This window comes from Phacochoerus africanus, chromosome 4 (assembly GCF_016906955.1).
Source record: "Phacochoerus africanus isolate WHEZ1 chromosome 4, ROS_Pafr_v1, whole genome shotgun sequence".
Lineage (NCBI taxonomy): Eukaryota > Metazoa > Chordata > Mammalia > Artiodactyla > Suidae > Phacochoerus > Phacochoerus africanus.
In genome coordinates this window covers 142,258,528-142,277,261 of record NC_062547.1, presented here as the reverse complement: position 1 = coordinate 142,277,261, position 18,734 = coordinate 142,258,528, and the positions used below count along the sequence as shown (strand labels likewise).

Genomic DNA, 18,734 nt, shown 5'->3' with positions numbered 1-18,734 from the left:
ACAAATGGCTGATAATTTTTCCTTTTCTTTCTTTTTCTTCTTCCCTTGGCTGTGCCTGTGGCATGCATAAGTTCCTGGGCCAGAGACTGAACCTGAGACACAGCAGTGACACCTCTAAATCTTGAACTGCTAGGCAACTAGGGAACTCCATGACTGTTCGTTTTTGCAGTACAAACCTTTGGTATTTGCACACCATTTAGATTACTAACGTTATAATACTGTGTTCCCTGAAACAAATGGCTTAGTAATTTATTCAGTGGGAAGAGTTCCTCTAGGATTCCTACATGAGTTTGAGGTGCTTGTCCAAGGGTGGGGAGAAAAATGTTGTCTGTTGAAACTAGGAGTCCCAACAGGAGCTGGCCCTTGTAGAAAAACCCGCGTTCCTGGTATGCCGGAAAAATTTGTCAGAGGAGCAGAAGAAGAAGATGGGGAGCTGCCTGATGGATCAATGGATGGTAACCCTGAAATAAAACAAGTCCAAGACACTGAATTAGCCAAGGCTTTAAAATGCAAAGTCCAAGGTTTACTTAATTCCTCTTTTTTTTCCCTTTCTTTTGGCTGTGCCCTGCAGCATGTGGAAGTTCTCAGGCCAGGGACTGAACCTGCAGCACAGCAGTGGCCTGAGCCACAGCAGTGACAATGCTGGATCCTTAACCTACCGCAACACAGGTGAACTCCTTAATTCCTCTTTAAAAAAGAAGAAAGTGTGCAGTTTACTTTGTGGATCCAGTGGTAAGAACCAATTTCTATCATACTATCTGTCCCAAACCCATTTTCTCTTGCAGTCCAGAAGAATATCACCAGGTAGCACCAGATATAGAAAAGTGAGTCCAGTGTTTAGGAATGGTAGTCACCTGGAGTATGTTCCACATAAATCTCACAGCTTTCATGGGGGGGGGGGGACGTGAAATGAGAGAGAGCACGTTGTGACTAAATGGTACCAATATTTCTGTACTGACTTTTCTGATGTAGCAAAATGTTTTCAAAGTTTACGCATGTTGGAGTTCCTATTGTGGCTCAGCAATAATGAACCCAACTAGTATCCATGAGGATGTGGTTTCGATCCCCGGCCTCACTCAGGGGGTTAAGGATTCGGTATTGCCACGAGTTATGGTGTAGGTCACAGACAGGGCTCAGATCCAGTGTTGCTGTGGCTGTGGCTGTAGCTCTGATTCAACCCCTAGCCTGGGAACTTCTATATGCTGCAGGTGTGGCCCTAAAAAGACAGGAAAAAAAAAAAAAAAGTTCATCCAGGTTGTAGCACAAAGGATTATTTCATTTAATTATATCTCATAATATAGAATATATATTGTAATGAGAATAATATCTTCTTATTTTTTTGTCTTTTTGCCTTTTCTTGAGCTGCTCCCACAACATATGGAGGTTCCTAGGCTAGGGGTCTAATCGGAGCTGTAGCCACTGGCCTATACCAGAACCACCGGCCTACACCAGAGCCATGTCTGTGACCCACACCATAGCTCATGGCAACGCCAGATCCTTAACCCACTGAGCAAGGCCAGGGATTGAACCCACAACCTCGTGGTTCCTAGTCGGATTCGTTAACCACTGCGCCACGATGGGAACTCCGGGAATAATATCTTATTATATAGATACAACACATTTTGTTTTTCCATCCATCAGTTGATGGACATTGAGTTGTTTCCACTTCTTGGTGATCATGAATTGTGCTGCTATGAACATGTGTGTGCCAGTTTTTGTGTAGACATGTTTCCTCTTGGGTATAACCAGAAGTAGAATTATTGGATCATATCGTAATGCTTTTTAATTTTTTGAGGAACTGTCAAACTTTTCCCCAAGTTTCTGTACCATTTTAAATTTCTTTCTTCCTTTCTTCTTTCCTTTTTTCCTTCCTTCCTTTCCCTCTTTCTTTTTCTTTCCTTCCTTCCTTCCCTCACTCCCTCCTTCCTTGCTTCCTTCTTTCCCTCTCTCTCTCTCTTTTTTTTGCTTTTTAAGGTCTTACCTGCAGCATATGGAAGTTTTCAGGCTAGGGGTCGAATTGGAGCTGTAGCTGATGGCCTACACCACAGCCATAGCAACTCAGGATCCGAGGCGAGTCTGTGGTCCTTAACCCCCTGAGCGAGGCCAGGGATCGAACTCATGGATACTAGTTGGATTTGTTTCTGCTGTGCCACAATGGGAACTCCCCATTTTATTTTACTTTATTAATTTTTTGCTTTTTAGGGCCATACTTGTGACATATGTAAGTTCCCAGGCTAGGGGCAGAATTGGAGCTATAGCTGCTGGCCTACACTGCTGGCCACAGCAACGAGGGATCTGAGCCATGTCTTTGACCTACACCACAGCTCACAGCAACCAGTGTCCTCGTGGATACTAGTCGGATTCATTTCCGCTGTGCCACCACAGGAACTGTGGGAACTCCCCATTTCAAATTTCTACCAGCAGCACCTGAAGGTTCCAATTTCTACACATCCTTTAATATGTTAAGCATTACTATTTCTTACCAGTAAACCAGGAAAAGTAAACAATATCCATGAAAGGGGAACATCAACCAAAGAAACCACCCAGGATGTTAAAAAAAGAAGCCAAGGAAATTCCTGTCATGGCCCAGTGGAAACAGATCTGACTAGGATCCATGAAAACGCAGGTTCAATCCCTGGCCTTGCTAAGAAGGTTGAGGATCCGTCGTTGCCGTGAGCTGTGGTGTAGGTCGCAGATTCGGCTTGGATCTGGCATTGCTGAGGCTGTGGTGCAGGCTGGCAGCTACAGCTCTGATTAGACCCCTAGCCTGGGAACCTCCATATGTCACTGTTGCAGCCCTAAAAAGACAAAAAAGAAAGAAAAAAGAAATGATGCCAAGCATAATTAATCCTAGACCCCAGAAGGAAGGTCAAGGATTAATGCTTGCTTTGTTAAAAAATTATTTTTAAATTAGCAATAAATCATTTTGATGTTATAGATCTGAATAATTAAGGTCCCCAAACCTGTTTTCTACCAAACTAGATGGATGATTTCCTTGACTCTTTTTTTCCATCCATTCAAAATCTGCACATCTTCTGAAGTGCCAAGAGCTCAAACACTGTAATATGAGATCCTAAGTCAACTCTAGCTAGGGCATTCAAAATTCACATATTACTGCCAGTCAAGTCAAAGATTAATGCTTTCTACCACAGCCTGAGCCCTGGCATTGAGCTCTTCTTTCATCCTGGGGCCTCTGAAACTTTTATTAGTTTGCCCAAAATGAACAGTTAAAATAGGTACCTATTTACAGAAAAGGAGAAAAAAAATCCTAGAGAATATTTTGGATCATAGACGACCTTATGTAAGCTTTACTTCTATTTGGAAGCTGAAAAGACAAAAAAATGGAAACATATCTGATGTAAAAGGCTAAGACTATGCCATATCCACAAACTCAAAAATTTTATACAACTTAGGTCAGTTTATAATTAGCAAAAAGGAAGGGTGGGCTATAGGACAGTTTTCAAACTGGAAGAAAAATGCCACCTAAGCGGCACTGGTTTTTCTTACCCACATTCTAAGTCAGCCACAATTTCTAATTTGTTTTACAGAATTGTTCAGATTGGACTTATCTTTGGCCCTTAGACTCTAGAAAATAGATTCTAGTTTTCCAAATATCTCCAAGCCACCAGTAGACTCTTATCTTTCTAAATCTTTGTTATACTGCCTCAGCAGCTAATTTCTAATTTCAAGGAACAAATAGCTGAATCTAAACTGCTTTTTTAAAAATAAGAACCCACATGTGACTGGATCTCTTCAAACAGCTCCATCTAATACAGAGATACTATTAAACAACATCGCCCCCTCCACCTTGTAGCCACCCAGAGGCATATGGAGACCCCAGGCCAGGGGTCAGATTCCAGCCACAGTTGCAACCTAACCCACAGCTGGCAACTCCAGATCCTTTAACCCACTGTGCCAGGCTGGAGATCGATGCTGCCCATCCCATAGTGCCACAGTGGGAACTGCTGAACAACAACATTTAATGTTCATGCTGAGCACCCAAGACTGAGAACAAAGACCGTGGATTATGGACTGGTACCTAAACATCTTTGTAACACAATCTTTTAAAATCTGAGAAATGCAAACAGTGAGTACAATTTTTAAAATGTCTGTAAATCTGGAATCACTGAAGCATCCTGAGTCCTTATTTTAATATTGTCTTACACCAAATTTAAGAAAATGGACTGACACAAGGTATAACTTCCTTGATATAAGGGATAGAGAGACCATAAAAGAGAATATAAAGCAGCTCATATGTGAATGATTTACCTATAGCTACTTTTTTGTCCACTCAATCAGCAGTCAGTCATTAAGGGGTCGAGACCATTTATGACATACTCTCAGTTCTTTAAGATCATGTATTATTATGTACAGAATAAATGCTTTATTATCTTGGAAGAGTCGATGATGTTGTTCAAGCCCCAAACTGTGCTGTAGTGATAGTTATGATTAACTTACCAACTGGACTAGTAGAAACTCGCTGGGAAGGTGATCTGAAGCCAGGTGCCTTGGAGTTGTCAGGGTGCACGTTTTCCAAGTGTCCAAGTACAGAGTTACCCAGGAATGCCGACTGAACAGTGAAAGAGGCATCTGCGGCAACTCGTGAGGACAGTGGACCATCTCCCCAACCCTGGTTAGCTGGCACCTGACTGTTATCAAAAAGACTACTGAAGTGATTGAAAAGCGTGGCTGGGCCAAACGTAGGTGGCAAAGATTTATTTGCTGGGTTAATGTGCATCTGAGAACCATTCATAATGTTCATGGCTGAGGAAAGCTGCACTGCAGCTGGCGGGCCTTGAGGTGGTGTTATAGGAACTGGATTTGTAACAAAAATAGACTGGGGATCCTGGTGTATAGTTGCATTCGGCACCACCGAATAAAAAGAACCTCTAGGCTGCATTCGATGAGAAACTCGAGGAGCTGGTAGAGCTAAGTGAGGTAAATTACTGGTATCCTGATTATCAGCAGCAACCAATCTGGGTGATGCCAAAGTCAATGGCGCAGGTTCGGAAGTAGAGGCAAAAGGCATGGCCATAGGACTTAAATCAGACGCACCGGATGGCTGTGCTTCCTCCTGTGTGTTGCTGGAGGGAGGAGTGGGACTACCCGATGGGCGAGTTTCTGGAGCTCCCGGGGTGTTGCTGGCAGAGCTACTGCAGCTGTTTGCAGTTGAAGAAGGGGTACAGAGGGTTGCCATGGACTGGTCCTGTGCGGACACTTTCTCTTTGGGGGGCGGCATGGCAGCGAAGGACTCCATCTTTTGTGAAGAAAGCTGTGCTTGAGGAGTACTTGCAGGCAGAAAGGTGGTGGGGACTTGCCCACTGGTGACAGGCGCAGAGGAGACAGAAGGCAGGGAACTACAAGTGCTTGTCACAGAAGAAATCGCTGTTGCCGGAGGACTTGTCTTGGGCACACAGGCAAACAACTGCTTTCTGACTGAGGAGGGAGTCCGGGTATTAGTCACACACAGTTGCTGACTGGCAGCAACGACGGAAGAGACAGTGATAGGACAACTGGCAGGAGCTAGGCCAGCAGACTCTGAGGGTAAAACAGTCCCGTTCTGGTTAGGTAGACGGCCCGTGTTACTATGCTTTGGAGAGCTGTTTGTGTTGCCAGGATTCACAGGTCTCACTGGGAATGGTCCCCAAGTGTTAGGAGAGGGTGAAAAGGTTCCTCCAAACTGGGCCATGGGTAAGCGAGGATGCCGAATCTGTTGCATCGTCTGGGCAGCCAGCAGGGCAAAATGAGGGTGGGGATAAGCTAAAGGTAGAGAAACTGGGAAAGAAGAACGTACATTTGTTGGCACGTTCTTACTAAGTTTATTACTGGGCTGGAACGTAGATAATGTTGTTGCCTGTGAAGTTACAAGGCTTGGAGCACCCAAGGGAAATGTATTTTTACTGGAAGCTGCTGTGGTGCCCACTCCAGATGAGAAGTTTGCATGGATGGATTTGGTGCTGGCAGGTGTTCTGATATGGTTCTTAGGAATCAAGTCTTCTAGCTCCTTAGCAGGATCTTGAATAAGTGCGTTGATAAGCTGAACTGCGTATCTTGTTGATTCCGTACCACCCCTGAAGAGAAAACAAACAAACAAACCAAGATCAAAAATATAAAAAACTGGGTAATCTTCACCATGAAATAAAATTCTTGATGGTACAATACTTAATGAAATGTGCTTCTAATACAATTTAATTTCTTCACAGAACAAAGTATATATTTCACAACTACCTTTTTTTTTTTTTGTCTTTTTAGGGCCACACTTGCAGCATATGGAGGTTCCCAGGTTAGGGGTCTAATCGGAGCTGTAGCCGCCGGCCTACGCCAGAGCCACAGCAACACAGGATCCAAGCTGCGTCTGCGACCTACACCATAGCTCACGGCAATGCCGGATCCTTAACCCGCTGAGCAAGGCCAGGGATTGAACCCGCAACCTCATGGTTCCTAGTCGGATTCCTCAACCACTGAGCCACGATGGGAACTCCCACAACTACCTTATTGTGATCATTCTCTCGCCATTTTTATCTTTTTGTTTATCCACATCAATATGGGCACCAGTAACATCCTGAATTGCAGTGATGTTGCATCCTCCTCTTCCCATTATCCTGGAAACCACTGAGGCTGGAACAGACAATTTCTTTGACCTGTACAATGAAGACCATACATGAACTTATGAAATCAAATGACTTTATTAGAAAAGATGTCTCAGTAAGTATGTTCATGGACATTTGTACAATATTTCTCCAACCTTAAAGAGGAAAGTATTAGAAGTTTTTCTTTTAGAAATGACCTTTTATTACACTGAATTTAATTCAGTAAAGGTAAAAAAACACAGTGCCATTAAAAAATTATATTTAAATCACTCATGATCTCAGCATTCAAATCTGCCCAAGTTATCACATATTGACTAAACTGCAATGATCATATACATATATTGCCACTCTTTCTTTCTTTTCTTTTTTTTTTAGGGCTGCTCCCGCAGCACATAGAGGTTCCCAGGCTAGGGGTCTAATCAGAGCTGTAGCCACCTGCCTACACCACAGCCACAGCAGTGCGGGATCTGAGCTGCATCTGCGACCTACACCACAGCTCACAGCAATGCCAGATCCTTAACCCACTGAGCAAGGCCAGGGATGGAACCCGCAACCTCATGGTTCCTAGTCGGATTCGTTAACCACTGCACCATGACAGGAACTCCTATATTGCCACTTTCTAAACTAAAATAATGCATACCGTATTGTTAAACTCTATACTAAATATGAATAAAGGCAGTTTATCAGTGTCAACAACTTTACTTAGCAATAAAAAAATAAGCCTCAGATTTGAGTTACATAAAAAGCAATTCACAAGTGGAGCCTGGGACGTCCACTTGTGTGAGGTGAGTGGAACCAGAAAGACCAGAGGCTGATTTAGGGATCTGAAAAGACAGCCTGGGTGTCCTGCAGGATTATCAGGGAAACCCGGTGGTAGCTGGCAGAACCAAATAAGAGCAAGATTCATTATTTTCAAGTGGTTATTGCTGATGCCAGGATTTCCCCCTTTGAGTTAGGGACCCTTGAACTTTGAACTATACCTACAAGAAGAATACCCGATTACAGACTCTAAAATAAATTTCGTGATTAAAACCTATCATCCTAATGTAGACAAAATGGGACTATATTTTGCAAGGTAGCACATAGATTAGGCTCTATATCATGAATAATAGTTAAATCAATCGATTGTTAAGTGTGTTTTGGGAAGTTCCCTCATGGCTCAGCAGATTAAGGATCTGGCATTGTCACTGCTCTGGCTCTGGTTTTAGCTGTGGTATGGGTTTGAGCCCTGGCCCACGAACAGTGGACGTGCCCCTTCCAAAGAAGTATGCATCACTTCTATTCAGCCAAGATTTCTTCCTTTTTTGTCTGCTTTTATTTAATTTTTTTTTTTTTTTTTTGCTTTTTAGGGCTGCGCTCATGGCATATGGAAGTTCCCAGGCTAGCGGTCAAATCAGAGCTACAGCTGCCAGCCTATCTATGCCACAGCCACAGCCACAATGGACCCGAGTCGCCATTTGCGACCTATACCACAGCTTACAGCAACACTGGATCCCACTGAGCGAGGCCAGGGATTGAACCCACATCCTCAAGGATACTAGCTGGATTCACTTCCACTGCACCACAATAGGAACTCTTTCGTCTGCTTTTACTGGATAAAAAGTCTTAGTTAGAAACATTACAGAATAAAAGCCAAACATCCTATTAGACCTCTGGTGATTAAGGGCACATTAGCAAATCTATGTTTTGTCTGTCTTTCTCTTTCTTCCTTTCTTCTTTTTATTTATTTTTCTTCTTAGGGCCAGACCTGTGGCACGTCGGAGTTCCCAGGCTAGGAGCTGAATTGGAGCTGCACAACACTGGATCCTTAACCCACTGAGCAAGGTCAGGGGTCGAAGCCACATCCTCTTGGATACTTGGGTTCTTCACCTGCTGAGCCACAATGGGAACTACCCGAGTTGCAGTTTAGACCTATGTGGCAGCTGGGGCAGTGTCAGATCGTTTAACACACTGTGCCATGCTGGGGATGGAACCTGCATCCTGGTGAGGCAGAGACACCACTGACCCCACTGCGCCACAGCGGGCACTCCCCAGCTCTGCTTTCATTCATTCCCTCCATCATGGTTTAAGTATAAAGCAGTATGAATGAACGGAGTTGTCAAAGTTAGCTGTGGGGGTTTAAGTCTTTGTCTTTATTTTTTAATATTTACTTACTTTCTGCCACACCCTTGGCATGTGGAAGTTCCTAGGCCAAGGATCAAACCCGCACTGTAGTTGCAACCTGCACCACAGGGGCAGCAACGCCTGGTCACAAGGGCACTTCCTTTCTTTATTTTGAGGGAGAAGGTAGTTTTAACTTCACTGGCTCCTTTAGCTCTTTTTATGGTGATCTAATTACATTAGCTAAAAGCCACTCATGATCTCTAGCCCATTATCATTATTATTATAGTTCTGGCTGCGCCTGCAACATCTGGAAATTTAGGGCCAGGGACTGAACCTGTTCCACAGCAGTGACAATTCCAGATCTTTAAACCCCTAAGCCAAGCCAGTTCCAACTTTATTTAAATGCTGCAGATGGACACTGTGACCTTGCTGGCAAGTGAATCTTCCTTTTAAGAAGCCTGTAACCTGGAGTTCCCACTGTGGTACAGTGGGTTGATGATCTGGCTTGTCTATGTGGAGGCACTGGTTTGATTCCCAGCCCAGCGAAGGGGGTTAAGGATCCTGTGATGCCACAGATGCAGCACAGTTTACAGCTCTGGCTTGGATTCAATCCCTGGCCCGGGAACTTCCATACACTGTGGGTGCAATCGAAAAAGAAGGAAGGGGAGTTCCCATCGTGGCGCAGTGGTTAACGAATCCAACTAGGAACCATGAGGTTGTGGGTTCAGTCCCTGCCCTTGCTCAGTGGGTTAACGATCCGGTGTTGCCGTGAGTTGTGGTGTAGGTTGCAGGCGTGGCTCGGATCCCGCGTTGCTGTGGCTCTGGCTTGGGCTGGTGGCTACAGCTCCGATTCGACCCCTAGCCTGGGAACCTCCATATGCCTCGGAAGCAGCCCACGAAATAGCAAATAGACAAAAAAAAAAAAAAAGAGAAAAGAAAAAGAAGGAAGGAAAGAAAGAAAGAAAGGAAAAATAAGTCTACAACCTTTTTTCTTTTTTCTTTTTCCTTTTTAGAGCTGCAGGTATGGCACATGAAAGTTCCTAGGCTAGGGGTGGAACCGGAGTTACAGCTGCCGGCCTATACCACAGCCACAGTAATGTTGGGATCCGAGCCGGGTCTGTGACCTACATTGTAGCTCACAGCAATGCCGGATCTTTAACCCACTGAGCAAGGCCAGGGATGAAACCCGTGCCTTCATGGATACTAACTGGGTTCTTTACCACCAAGCCATGACAGGAATTCCTCCTGTAACCTTTTTGTATGGTTTGTTTGTAAACTGAGTCACATTAATTTTCTGGTCCACACCCAAGGCATGAGGAAACTCCTGGGCCAAGGATTGAATCCAAGCTACAGCAGTGCCAACAATGCCAAATCCTTAACCCCTAGGCTACCAGGGAACTCCCAAGTTTTAAATTTTAATATTTAAATTTAAATTTTAATTTTAAATTTTAATATTTTTATTACTCTAAAACTAACATTTCTTGTATCATATAAAATATGCATGCAAAATTTACATACTGTTTCTAACTTTGCTCTGGCCTATGCTGGATGTAGCATGGCACTGCAGTTGAAAATAATAACCATATTCAAATTAACTGAGTAACCATCCCACAAGAGGAGAACCCATTAAAGTTAAAAAGATGAGACTAATTCTACTTACCTTCGAACAACTTCTTTCCACCCTTCCTCTCTTTTTTGCCCCCTTTTAGGGCTAGTCAGATTCAGCTTTATGTTTGAAGAGCTTAATGGCAATGACACTGACTTGTAGCTTGTTGATAAGGAATTAGAGTTCACTTCGCCTTCAAGTCTGAGAAGAGAAATATCAAGTCCAATAAAAGATACATTTTTAAGAAACTCAAGAGATTTGCTGAAATATCTGAAATAAGATTTGGCACATCATTTTTGGGGGGGGGGGGCGGGCTACGTCCTCGGCATATGGGATTTCCTGGGCCAAGGATCAAATCCAAGCCACAGCCGAGACCTATGCCACAGCTGCAACAATGCCTGATCCTTAACCTACTGCACTGGGCTAGGGATCGAATTCGTGCCTCTGCAGCCACCCAAGCCACTACAGTCAGATTCCTAACCTGCTGCACATCAAATTATTAACATTATATCATTAGTATTAAAATGGGTTCTGAAGACAAAAGGACTAGACTCAACAGAAATGACAGTTAAAATAAAATCAAGGTATATTAATATTTTCAACTTCAAAAGTTAATCTTAAAAGTTCTAACAGTCTCATTTCATAATTAGCACATGATTAGGAAGAAAAAAAACATCACTGGTGAAACTGAGTTTTGAATATTGAAGAAAGAAAATGTGGTGGACTTAAATTGTTTAACATCACGGAGCCTGAACAGGTACTTCAAGTTTTTGTGCCAGGCATGCAAAAGGAAAAGTAGGTTCAGAGTTAACAAGCGAGAAAATTTTACCGTGTCTGAGTTTTGGCAGCGGTGGTACTTGTCTTTTCTTCTTGGGAATGCAGTAGCAGTGAGGGGTATCTCCTATCGCTAGAGGAATTCACATCCACAGTGAAATTCAACTCTTGGCTCTTCCCACCACTGCTACTCTCACTGTTGCAATCTGTGCTGTCCAGGTTATCTGAATCACTATTCCCACCTGCACCACCACCTCTGGGCTCTCCGTTTATTTTATTCTTCTCTGCCTTTTGCTGTGCTAAGGATATATGTTGTTCTGGTAGTATTAAATGTGCAGTGGGAGGGGTCTCTTTTGTTTTGTTCTTCTTATTTTTCCGATTGGTACTGGGCGTTGTCACAACATTGGCCCTTTTTTTCCCGAACACATTTGTGAATGTCGCAGATGTTGCCGATATTCCAATTGTGGTGGTGGTCGTCGCACTCGGAGGTTCTATGGGCACTTCTTGCTCCACTGAAATTATGAAAAAGGATAAAAATCACACTGAAAGCCACTATCCCAAAACAAATTGTTTCAAAATATACCTAATAGTCTATAATAATTCAGACTCGTAGGTTGTATTTTCCTTTTCCCAGTATTCACTAGTTAATAAAAAATCTTTAATGTGGTTAGAATACACTATGTCATATTTCGATGTCTAATTTGGTATAAAACATTCATGCCAGTAATGCTCTTACGATCTGAAATTCTAGTCTCATAAACTAACCAAAACCACAAGATAGCTTTCATTTAAGAATTTTTTTTTTTTTTTTTGGTCTTTTGTCTTTTTAGGGCCACACCTGCGGCATATGGAAGTTCCCAGGCTAGGGGTCGAATTGGAGCTGTTGCTGCCAACCTACACCACAGCCACAGCAACGAGGGATCCGAGCCGCGTCCGTGACCTACACCACAGCTCACGGCAACACCGGATCCTTAACCCACTGAGTGAGACCAGGGATCGAACCTACAACCTCATGGTTCCTAGTCAGATTCATTCCTGCTGCGCCACAACGGGAACTCCAAGAAATTCTTTTTTTAAAAGAAATTCTTTAAATAGTATTTTAGAATTAAAATTTAAATAGAGCAGAATTATTTGTCTACTACAACCACTACTAGATTGTACAACTCTTTGAGAATAATGTACCCGAGCCCTATGCAGCTTCAAGCCTGAGCCTTAGCTAAAAATTTATTCAGGAAATGGGTCTCTCCCCAGTTTCCAACTGGGGAAAGAGGCTAGGGAAGAACCGGAAGAAAAGCTGGCAGATCTCTTACTGTATGACTTTTAGGACATACACACTGTTTTACGGGGGAACTTAAATTACAACCGAATGTCTGCAAATTATTTTTGGGCCCTTCTGTTTCTCTGCATCAATTTACAATGAAAACTATTTGGCAAAATTTACTGAAGAAGTCAATTATCGATTTCAGATTAAAGTACCTGAATATTTAATTAGAATTAAGCAAAAATAACTCAAAAAGAAGTCGATAAATACAGGAGAATTTTATCACTCATTCAGATGGGTCGTTCCTTACCATCTTCATCATTCTCCTCTTCATCTTCATCCTCTGGTAGTTCTGAGTTCTCCTTAGGTTTGTTTTCCTCATCTTCTTCCTGCTTCCTTTTCTGCTCCTCTTTCTTCTTTTTTCTCTTTTCTTTTCTCTTCTCTCTTTTAGCTGCAAGAGCCTGCTTTCTGCTCTCCTCTCTTGACTGCAAATAAAGTAGGTATCTCCTTTTTATCAATAATGTAATAATTTAAAATAAAGAATGAAAGGATATTTTTGTTCATGACACATGGGACTTCCCATGATGTCAGTTGTAACACATTTATAAAAGCAACAGAAGAAATAAACTGGACTTCATCAAAATTAGAAGATTTTGTGCTTCAAAGACCATCAATAAAGTGAAAAGACAGAAAATGGAGAAAATTTTTGCAAATCTTACATCTGGTAAGGGCTTTGTATCAAGAATTTGTAAAGAACACTTATAACTCAACAATGAAAAGACAAATAACTCAATTAAAGTATGGGCAGGAGTTCCTGTTGTGGCACAGTGATTAACGAATCCAACTAGGAACCATGAGGTTGCGGGTTTGATCCCTGGCCTCGCTCAGTGGGTTAAGATCCATCGTTGCCATGAGCTGTGGTATAGGTTACAGACTCGCCTCGGATCTTGCGTTGCTGTGGCTCTGACGTAGGCTGGCAGCTACAGCTCCAGTTAGACCCCTAGCCTGGGAACCTCCGTATGCCTCGGGAGTGGTCCCAGAAAGGCAAAAAGACAAAAAAAAAAAAAAGTATGGGCAAAGGATCTGAATAGACATTTCTCCAAACAACATATGTAAATGGCCAATAAACACATGAAAAGATAGATGCTCAATATCACAAGCCATCAGGGAAAAGCAAATTAAATTCCAAAGAGATAAGCACTTCACTGTCACTGGGATGGCTATAATCAAAAAAAGATAAAACAAATCATGGTGAGGATGTAAAGAAATTGAAGCCTTCACATACTGCTGGTAGGATCATGAAATGATGCAGGTACTTCAGACAAAAATCAAGTAGTTCCTCAAATAGTTAAAAGCAGAATATCCTATGATTTAGCAATTCCATTCCTAGATACATACCCAAGAGAAATAAAAATACATTCATACAAAAACTTGCCCATCATGTTCACTTCATTAGCATATATATTTTAAAAAACTGAAACAAGGAGTTCCCTTGTGGTGTAGTGGGTTAAGGATCTGGTGGTGTCACTAGAGTGGCTAGGGTTGCTGCTGTGGCATGGGTTCGATTCCTGGCCCGAGCACTTCCATATGCCATGGTGAGGCCAAAAAAACCCCTGAAATAACACAGAGAAGATTAGCATGGCTCCTGCACAAGGATGACAGGCAAATTCATGAAGTGTTCCATATTAAAACAAAACAAAAACTGTGTATACCTACCAAGTGGAAACCACCTAAATGCCAATCAACTAATGAGTGGATAAACAAAATGTAGTATATTTACATAATGGGGCATTATTTGGCAATAGAAAGAATGAAGTATTGATACATGCTATAATGTGGATGAACTCTGAAAACATTATGAAGCGAAAGAAGAGGGCCAAATACTATATGACTATCTTTATATGAAATGTCCAAATAGACAAATCCATAGAGATGGAAAGTAGATTAGTGGTTCCCTAGGGATGAAGGGACTGAAGGGATTGGGGGATAGTACCTAAGGGATGTAGGATTTCTTTTTTGGGATAATGAAAATGTTCTAAAACAGACTGTGGTGATGAATGCACCTCTCTGAATATGCTAAAAACCAGTGACTTATATACTTTTCTTTTTTGTCTTTTGAGGCTTCACCTGAGGCTTATGGAAGTTCCTAGGCCAGGGGTTGAATCAGAGCCATAGCTGCTGGCCTATGCCACAGCCACAGCCACAGCAATGCCAGATGTGAGACGAATCGGCAACCTACGAAGCAGCTTGCGGCAATACCCGATCCTTTAACCCACTGAGCGAGGCCTGGGATCAAACTCGCATACTCATGTACACTAGGTGGGTTCTTAACCTGCTGAGCCACAAGGGGGAACACCTGAACTGTAGACTTTAAGCGGGCAAATTGTGTAGTATGTGAATTAAATTTGAATAAAGCTGTTAAAAAAAATATTTATGTGTGTCTGACTAAAATGCAGCTATTATGATCTTTATAAGACACTAACAAATTTTACTTTGAAAATATGGACAAGAGGCCATTATAGAAATCTGTCTCTTTTTTTTTTCAGAAAGTGAAATATTGGTAATGATTGCCTCACATCACAATGAAAGTTTGAAACAAATAGAAAACCCATCAGATTACTCATATTTCTATGGAAATTATCCAAAAAAAGCTCACCATTAGAATTTGTCAATGAATTCCAGTTTGTCCTGGTAATTAAGTAAAGCATTTTCCTCGAAACCATAATTTACCATTCTGAGTCATAAATTATTTATTCTTTGACATTTTTATTTATTTTTATTTATTTTTTGTCTTTTCTAGGGCTGCATCCGGCATATGGAGATTCCCAGGCTAGGGGTCTAATCGGAGCTATAGCCACTGGCCTACAGCCAGAGCCACAGCAACAGGGGAGTCAACCGTGTCTGTGACCTACACCACAGCACACAGCAACGCTGGATCCTTAACCCACTGAGTGAGGCCAGGGATCGAACCCACAACCTCATGGTTCCTAGTCAGATCCATTAACCACTACGCCATGACAGGACAACATTTTTATTTATCTAAATTAGGCACTGGCAAAACACGGCCTGAATGTCAAATTTGGTCCTCTGCCTGTGTTTGTATGGCCTGAAAGCTAAGACTGATGTACATTTTAAATGGTTGAAAAAAATAAAAAGCAAAATATTTCATGACATATGAAAATCTTACAAAATTAGGATTTTGGTGCTCATAAACAAAGTTCTGTTGGAACACATTCATTTAGCCATCGTCTATGGGTGCTTTTGTGCTCTAACGGCAGAATCAAGGAGTTATGACAAAGCGCCTATGGCCTGTAAAGCCTAAAATATTTACTCTTCAGCATTTTATAAAGTTTGTCAACCCCCTATGTAATGAGAAAGGTACTGAGGATTGAAAGAACAGACTGCATATTCAGCTAAAAATTATTTTATCATTTTGTTGCCTTAAGATCAAAATAGCTATTTAGGTAATTACTGACCACATATACCCAGGTAGTTACACAACAATAAAAATTATTGACATGGAAGGGACCTAACTTCAAAGTGCACTTTATTTAAAATGAGTATTTCCTGTCGTGGCGCAGTGGTTAACAGATCCAACTAGGAACCATGAGGTTGCAGGTTCAATCCCCGGCCTCGCTCAGTGGGTTAAGGATACGGCGTTGCCGTGAGCTGTGGTGTAGGTCACAGACACGGCTCGGATTGGGCATTGCTGTGGTTCTGGCATAGGGCGGTGGCTACAGGTCCGATTAGACCCCTAGCCTGGGAGCCTCCATATGCCGGGGGTGCGGCCCTAGAAAAGACAAAAAAACAAAAACAAACAAACAAAAAACCAAAATGAATACTGGAGTTGCTGATGTGGCTCAGTGGTAATGAACATGACTAGTATCCGTGAGGATGTGGGTTTGATCCCTGGTCCCACTCAGTGGGTTAAGAATTTGGCATTGCCCTGAGCTGTGGTGTAGGTTGCAGAGGTGGATCGGATCTGGTGTTGCTGTGGTGGTGGTGTAGGCCAGCAACTGCAGCTCTAATTAGATCCCTAGCCTGGGAACTTGCATATGCCATGAGTGCGGCCCTAGAAAGAAAGAAAAATAAATAAATAAATAAATAAATAAAATGAATATAATTTTTTCCTCTTTGATTTGAACTGTAATCAAGCTTATCATGGAGGTACTAAAATTTAATTCCCTAATGATAACATTTTAAGGTTTATACCTTTCCCCCCTAAGGAAAGGGGAGGAAAGCAATGTAACAGTGAATGTCCTCATACATTCACATTTTGAGCATTTGTCTAATTATTTACTGAGGCTAAATTTCTATAAGGGGAATGAATGGCAGGAGTTAGGGTATGCACACTTTTTAAATTTAATTCAATTGTAAAATCATCTCCATTAACAGTCAAATTAATTTACACAATACATCTAAAATCAAACTGCAGTGCTAATTTCTCTGCACCCTTGCCATCAATAGCTATTACCAAATCTTTAAATTCTAAGTTTTTCCAATCTGGAAAAAAAAAATCACTCTTTTACTGTGCATTTCTTTGTCTATTCAAGAAGTTGAACACTCTCCATGTATTTACTGAACAATATATGTTTCTTTTCCTGTGACTTGCCCATTCGTGTTCTCATTGTTCATTCTAGGCAAGTTATCTTTTTCTCATTGATTTGTAAGGAATCTTTTCTTCTGTAAAACTTACAAGTTTGGCTTTTTTTTTAATAAACTAATAATTGGTATCAAAATTTTAGCATCTCTCAAAATGATAATTTTTTCTTCCTTTTATCATCAAAAATACCTTAATATTAAGCCATCTCCTGCATTTCTATAACTCTACTTGATCATGGTATTTATTCTTTTAAGTTGTTATAAACTTCTGAGTTCATAACAACCTCATTTTCCATGTAAGCACAATAAGCCTCAGAAAAGTGATCTTTAAAAAAATTTTTTTTCTATTAATCTATAACACATCCTAGGAAACTGAGACACTTACTCTTTAATTAAGAATCTAATAAGCCACTTGTAGCCCAAATTTTATAATAAAATATTTCCAATGTTTTAATAAATTCCTTTTGAGACTAATGCTAAAACCATTTATGCAGCAATGTCATTTGGAAAACTGTGATCTGTTCAAAAACCTCAGTTCAAAATATTTTTTTATGAATAATACGCCAGAATCAAAAACTTGATGGTGGTTTGATAATCTACTAATCATTTTTTGGTGAAGGAGATTTCGTTAAGATTATGGTCATATCTTACGGTCATAGAGGTGGCAAATTTGTTCTATTAGATATTCAACCATTTCTAATACGGAAAATTATTTTTCCCACTCACCTTTTCCAGATCAAGTTCCTTTAAAAGAATACTTGCATTCTTATTTGCTTCTGCAGCTTGCTGGTCTTTAGCCTTTACAATTGTCTCAACGCATTGGTGACATTTTTTCAATAGTTCCTAGAGTGGAAAATGCAATTACATAAATACAAGAATACATAAATAGGAGTTCCCATCACGGCGCAGTGGAAGTAAATCCGACTAGGAAGCATGAGATTGCAGGTTCGATCCCTGGCCTTGCTCAGTGGCTTAAGGATCCGGCATTGCTGTGAGCTGTGGTGTAGGTTGCAGACGTGGCTTGGATCTGGTTGCTCTGGCTGTGGTGTAGGCTGGCAGCTGTAGCTCCGATTTGACCCCTAGCCTGTGAACCTCCATATGCTGCGGGTGTGGCCCTAAAAAGCAAAAAACAAACAAACGAAACATAAATAAGCCAATAAGACTTGAACTGAAAAGTATATCAAAGTCCAGGGCTTAAAATTCAAACTACTGAATATTTACTAAAATAAGTTAGTCTTTCTTTTGAATCCAGTCATGTATCAATCTTTCAATCAAAATAAGGCACCACTGGAGTTCCCATTGTGGTTCAGCAGTAATGAACCTGACTAGTATCCATGAGGACACAGGTTTGATCCCTGGCCTTGCTCAGTGGGTTAAGGATCTGGCGTTTCCTCAAGCTGTGGTGCAGGTCACAGATGTGGCTCGGATTCTGCATTGCTGTGCCTGTGGCATAGGCTGGCAGCTACAGCTCTGATTTGACCCCTAGCCTGAACTCCCATATGCCACGGGTGTGGCCCTAAAAAGACACAAAAAAAGGGCACCATTTCCTAAAAAGTTTATGCGTTTTTAGAAATTTTTCTAATTAGGCTAATAGTCTAGTAATAAAACTTTAGCTGTAGTCATTATAATTATAGTCCACAATAGGAAGCACATCTCAAAATAATTTATTAAAAGTATTATACCCATTCTTCATTTACAAATGGGGAAACTAAAGCACAGAAAGATCAGGTGATGAGTCTTACAGAGAACAAAAAGCACAGGCTGCTCTACTGTATACTCTGACATATAACTCCACAAA

The 18,734-nt window shown here is 41.5% G+C and overlaps 1 protein-coding gene and 1 pseudogene across 11 annotated transcripts in view; one reads left to right on the top strand and one right to left on the bottom strand.

Moving 5' to 3' along the window:
• ANKHD1 (ankyrin repeat and KH domain containing 1) overlaps positions 1-18,734 on the bottom strand; it is a 138,347-nt gene that overhangs the window by 12,235 nt on the left and 107,378 nt on the right. For 8 of the 11 annotated variants that reach the window (XM_047778806.1, XM_047778809.1, XM_047778807.1 and 5 more), the window contains 7 exons: positions 17,663-17,779; positions 12,645-12,819; positions 11,129-11,585; positions 10,354-10,500; positions 6,492-6,641; positions 4,459-6,071; positions 285-461 (listed from right to left, as the gene is read on the bottom strand). In XM_047778806.1, the coding sequence (XP_047634762.1) occupies positions 285-461; positions 4,459-6,071; positions 6,492-6,641; positions 10,354-10,500; positions 11,129-11,585; positions 12,645-12,819; positions 17,663-17,779 (2,836 nt within the window). The remainder of the gene's footprint in view (positions 1-284; positions 462-4,458; positions 6,072-6,491; positions 6,642-10,353; positions 10,501-11,128; positions 11,586-12,644; positions 12,820-17,662; positions 17,780-18,734) is intronic. The other 3 variants (XM_047778815.1, XM_047778811.1, XM_047778813.1) reach the window with 1 other exon arrangement.
• LOC125126552 (uncharacterized) lies at positions 13,924-14,024 on the top strand (annotated as a pseudogene).